This window comes from Eschrichtius robustus, chromosome 16, assembly GCF_028021215.1.
Source record: "Eschrichtius robustus isolate mEscRob2 chromosome 16, mEscRob2.pri, whole genome shotgun sequence".
Classification (NCBI taxonomy): Eukaryota; Metazoa; Chordata; class Mammalia; order Artiodactyla; family Eschrichtiidae; genus Eschrichtius; species Eschrichtius robustus.
Genome location: NC_090839.1, coordinates 15,432,054 through 15,437,834, shown reverse-complemented (window position 1 = coordinate 15,437,834; position 5,781 = coordinate 15,432,054). Strand labels below are relative to the sequence as shown.

The following is a 5,781-nucleotide window of genomic DNA, read 5'->3' as shown; positions in this document are numbered from 1 at the left end:
AGAGTTAAGATAAAGGTACCCATTCAGAGAGCCGCCCCACTTCCTGACAGCATCCATCCAGAGCAGAGCCAGCTTCCTGAAACACTGCCCCCAAATCACCTAACACAAGCCCACATCCTATAAACTCTTTCTAACATTCTTTTAATGAGACATCATATTGTTTTCCTAGGTGATTCCTATTCCTTGCTGCAGTGAGTAATAAACCCAACTAGTTCAACTGAACCAGATACCTCTCTCTACACTCTATGACTTTAGGCAAAGTGCTTTATTTCTTGTTACCTGAGGTTCCTTTTCTGTATCATGAGAAAATACCAACAGTTTCTCTCCTCTCTTTTAGGATTTTTGAGGATTAGATGAGTTTATATGTGTCAAGTGCTTAGGATAATGCCTGACACATAGAAGAAGCTAAGTTTTTTCTGCTGTCATTACTCATTATTATTCTTATTACAAGGACTTTGACTTTGCAGGGAGAATGAATTTATGTCTGTTGCCTCCGCTGCTTCCACAGCAACCCTGTGATGTAGGCAGCACGGATCTCAGGTGACACCTGATGACACTGGGGCTCTGGGAGGTTTAAGTTCCCTGGCACAAGGTTAGGAAAAGACAGAGCTGGTACCCAAACTGAGGCCCAAGAATGCCAAAACCACTGGGGGAGAGAGCAGGAGGAGGGGGGCTCTTGCAGGCGATCTTCCAAGCTCCCCTGAGGTCCACTCAGGCAGGCAGCTCTCCTGTTTCTGAAACCAGGGGAGGGGCGGTGGGAGGTCATGCTGTGGTGACGTGTTCAACTCCCTTCTTCCCCTCTGCCCACACCCCTTACTCCTTTTTCTACCCAGAAAAGAGGGTTGCAGCCCCAGGAGGACAGTGTCTTTCCCTAGCTTAGCTTCTGCCTGGACCAATGCCTGGTAAACAGCAAGCATACACCCAGTTGAGAAGCTGTGGCAATGGTTGCATGAAGGTTTCCTGTGTCACACCTGTCTTCTGAGGTAGGTTGGGGTAGTCCTTGTGGGGGTTGGACATTGACGCCCAGATGTGATGACACCTGCAGGAGGCTGAGTAGGAGGACCTGAGCTAACACACTGATGTGCACTTATCTGTCCTTTGATTGGCTCTCATCCACTCACTGACCGTCCATCACCTGCCGTGCACTGCTCTAGGTGCTGGGATGCTCCCTGAGTCAACATATTGGACAAAATTCCACCTGTGGAATCACAATCCTTGTTTCCAAGACCCACAGGCAGAGTCAAGTCTGAGAAGCGCTGTTACTGGGCATTTGGCTCCAGCAGGCAGAAGCAGGAAGCCTGATTAGGTGGGGAGATTACGCAATAAACAGGACTGACCCCAGCTCCTCCCCTTCCTCACTCCCCTCCTTATTGCCTGTCCCACCCCTCAGCTGGGTTATGAAAAGCTCTGTCAGCCCCCAGCTTTCCTCAGAAGCCCTCCTGCAAGGCCACGAACATGAGACGGCTCTGCCTCTCCGTCGCCCTTCTCGTCCTCCTGGTCACCCTGGTGGCCTGCACCCCGGGGGGTGAACACAAGAGCCATGCCAGAGGTAAGTCCCGGCTCACCTCACCTCTGCAGGCTGGGGGGGATGAGGCGAGTCCATGGAGGGGGCTGGGGAGCAGGGGTGGGGTGGGTGCTGACAGCCCTCTCTGGATTTCTCCTGGGAAGTTGGGCAGTTTTAACTCCAGGGACATTTCATGACTCTCAATAGGAAAAAAATTAAAATTAAAATTAATAATATATATATCCCACCAAATTTACTGGATCAGGAATCCGATCTCTGAGACTCTCTATTCCTGGTCAGTGCCGTGTCCCTGAACTTCACTGTAGTGTAATAAAAAGATCAATTTGATCCTTGTCCTGGTTCCTAGAACAGACCTCCTGAAACGCTTGGATTTACTCTTTTTCATAGGTCACAAGATGAGTCAAGGACGGCGATCCGAGAGACTTTCAGTCTGGCCTTCAAAAACACTCAAACACGCGTTTAGAGGTTAGAACTTTCAACACCCTGCAACCCAGCTCCTCTGGGGAGAGGGAAGGGTGTTGAGATGGAGATCAATCACCAATGGCCAATGATTCAATCAATATGTCTATTTATTGACACCTCAATAAAAATCCATAAATATTGGGGTTCAGAGAGCTTTCGGGGTGGTGAACAGATGGAGGTGCTGTGAGGGTGGTGTGCTCCCCTAGCACACGGAGCCTCCGCACACCTCTCCTCCCCCTTTGCCCTACGCATCTCCTCCATTTCGCTGTCCCTGAGCTTTATCCTTTATAATGACATGGGAACAGTAAGTAAAGTGTTTTCCTGATTTCGGTCACTGCTTCTATTGAGTTATTAAACATGGAGGTGGGGTCATGGAGCCTCCGATTTTTAGCCAGTCGGTCACAAACATGAGTGACTCTGGACCACATGGCTGGCATTTGAAGTGAGGACAGTCTTGAGTCCTCAACCTGTCGGATCTGCAGTAACTCCACCGATTTAGTATCAGAAGTAAATTGAGGGACTTCCCTGGTGGTCCACTGGCTAACACTCCCCCCTTCCCATGCAGGGCTCCTGGGTTCGATCCCTCATCATGGAATCAGATCCTACATGCCAGAAATAAGAGTTCCCATGCCGCACCTAAAGTTCCTTCATATCGCAACTAAAGATTTTGCGTGCCGCAACAAAGATCCCGCATGCATAACGAAGATCCAGCAAGCTGCAACAAAGATTCCGCATGCCTCAACAAAGATCCCGAATGCCTCAACCAAGATCTTGCATGCGGCAACGAACATCCCACACGGGGCAACTAAGATCCCGCACATGGCCACGAAGATCCCGTGAGCTGCAACTAAGACCTGCCACAACGAAATACACACATACATACATAGTAAAAAAAAAAAAAAAGAACTAAATTGACTAGTGGGATGGCTACTGGTTATTGGGGTATTGGTTAATGATGGTGGAGACACCACATCTTGGTGTCAGGGAAAAACCCAGACTCCCTCTTCCCTGTGATTTGGAGGCTCAGGTGAGGCTTGGGGATAGGGGAGTAATGAACGTGGGACACTGCACCCAGAAAACCCTTACCAAATTACCTGTATTTTCAGAATTCCTGGCAGAATCAGGTAGTATATCTAATGGGTTGTGGCATGATGGTAGCTTGTCCTGACCCTATCACCCACATGCTGTGTGGGTCATTTGCAGTTTCCTCACCTGAAAGGGGGTACATGTTACATGGGTTGTTTGAACAGCTTACCAGTCATGCATTTAAAGAGTTTAATCACATTTCATTGCCAACTTTGTCCATTTTCCGCCAAGATGTGTTAATCTGAAAAAATCTTCTCTATCCACTTCCTTTGGGCAAGAAAAAATATTTAGGTGTCAAATAATGATTATTCCTCTAGGATTAAAATTAATCAGAAAGATGTGGGACCACTGAGTAGAGCAACTGCAGGGAAAGCAAGAAACACAAAGGTCGTATGAGTTGGCTCGTGGGAACAAAGGCTGATAAAATATTAGTAAAGTCTCAAGGCCATTTCCCTTGTCCCCTTTTGACTATTATTTTATTACCCTCTCAGGATATAGAATGAGAGGTAGATTGATAGTTATGTAGACCTGCCCCATCATCAAGTAGACTTTGCACTAACAGGAATTCCATTATATCCATTCTATTCAATGACTGTGTGCTTGGCATGAGCATGAAATGGGAGATTCATTCCCTGGCCATATATTTATTAAGTCCCTACACAGCATTGTTCTTGGTGTGGGGAAAGAGCTGTAGACAGAATACGGAAAAATACCTTGCCTTCTCGGAGGGAGACCGACGACAGCAAAAGGGGGAATACTCTGCTAGGTTATGAGTTTTTGAAGGTAGAGAGTGATGGGGATAAAGGAGGCTGTGCTCCTTCTGTAGACTGATCAGCGAACCCCTCTGTGTTAAGGGGGCGTTGGAGCAGAGGCTGCAGAAAGAACACGCCTGGTGTGAACGAGCAGCAGCAATTACCAGGGTGGCTGGAGCTGAGTGGGTGGGAGGGGAGAAGAGGGGAAGGGATGAGACCAAAGAGGCCATGGGGACAGGTCCTGACCAGCCTTGTAGGATGAGAATCGGAATTTGACTGTGAGAGAGATGGGGAGTCACTGAGGGACTGGTCATGGGAGCAATGGGATAGGATCCCTGTGGCTGCAGTTCAGAAAGTGGCCTCTAGGGGGCGAAGGGCAGAGACAGAGGCCCAGGGAGCAGGCTGCTGCAGTGGTCCAGGTGAGCCATGATGGAACGTGTACCTATGTTGTTCCCTGGGTCAATGCCAGTCCTTTTGAATAACATGAATCTCTTCCTCGAAGTTTCTATGGAGGCTTCCTTATCTAGTCATGATGCATTAAGTCATTAGCCATTGGTGATTGCTCAACCTCCAGCTCCTCTCCGATCCCTGAGGTTGGGGGGCGGGCTGAACTGTGGATGGAAGGCCATGAGGGAGGGTAGGAATGGAAGTTGCAACCCTCCTGTCAGGCAGTGGTTTCCCCTGGCAACCAGAACCCATTCTGGGGTTACTAGGGTCTTCCCAAAAGTCAAATACTTCACATAACAAAAGACACTTTTATTGCTCTCAGCACTTAAGAAATAGCAAGGTTTGTAAAAACTCTGTGCCAGGAAATTACAAAGAACAAATATATATATATATATATATATATATATATATATATATATATATATATATATATATATATATATATACATATATATATATATATATATATATATATATATATATTGCTTATTATAAGTCACAGTATCAATATAGTGTCAATATTCAATTTATAGAGTCCCTGTGCAGTAACAAAAGAGAACACACTGGTATGTTTTCTTCATGCCTTTTTCCATTACAGCATGATGTCTTCACATTTTTATTAATGGTGGAAACCTTTTACCATATACGTAAGTGCAGACAATAGTATTATAAAACCCAGGTACCAGCTCCAGTAATTATTGATATATGGTGGATATTTTTTACCTGTGTTCTCCTTTTTTCTTTTCTTTTTTTTTTTGTTAGAGTTTTTTGAAGCTAATCAAGGGCATCATACCAATTAATTTAAAAATACTTCATGAAGGAGATATAAATTTTTACATGATTACCATATCATGGTCATGTCTAGCATCATTAATAATAATGTCCCAGAAAGCAGGTTGTCAGATGGCCTTTTCAATTTGACCAGCCCCCAGAACCCTAACATTCTCTATCGCAAACTGGTGGTTTCAGTTGTTGACCTTGTAGACCGAGCTGTGATGATGGCCCTCATAACTGACCCATAGCCCCTCCCATCCCAGCAGGTTCTCAGCCTGCCTTCTGCCTGGAGCCTCAGTATGCGGGTCCCTGCAGGGCCCAGAAGGTCAGGTACTTCTACAACGCCAAGTCCGGGCAGTGTGAGACCTTTATGTACGGCGGCTGCCGTGGGAATAAGAACAACTTCCTGACGGCAGAGGACTGCATGAAGACCTGCGGTGGTCATGTCGGGACCCTCGAGTAAGAAAGGGGACAGGACAGGGCGGGAGGGGAAGGGCTGAGAAAAAGAGGTGGAGCTCAGGGGGCCCCACACCATTCACACCTGCACAGTGTCTTTCCTCCTCGCTGCCACCCAGGAGAAGTGGCTGCAGTGTCTTGTGAAACCACACACTGAGTACATCCTCCACGGGCCAGCTTGGCAGAAGGTCACCCTAGAAGCCCCGTCATGAGAATCTGAGCCTCCTCACATGCTCCCCTTTTCTCAGATGGGAACACTGAGTCAGCCGCCCTACAGAG

General features: G+C 47.1%; 1 protein-coding gene across 1 annotated transcript; it reads left to right on the top strand.

Moving 5' to 3' along the window:
- The first annotated feature begins 1,455 nt into the window (after positions 1-1,455).
- LOC137750330 (serum basic protease inhibitor-like) lies at positions 1,456-5,509 on the top strand. Its single transcript, XM_068524723.1, has 2 exons — positions 1,456-1,549; positions 5,313-5,509. The coding sequence occupies exons 1-2, from the start codon at positions 1,456-1,458 to the stop codon at positions 5,507-5,509; spliced, it is 291 nt and encodes a 96-aa protein (XP_068380824.1).
- The last annotated feature ends 272 nt before the right edge of the window (positions 5,510-5,781 follow it).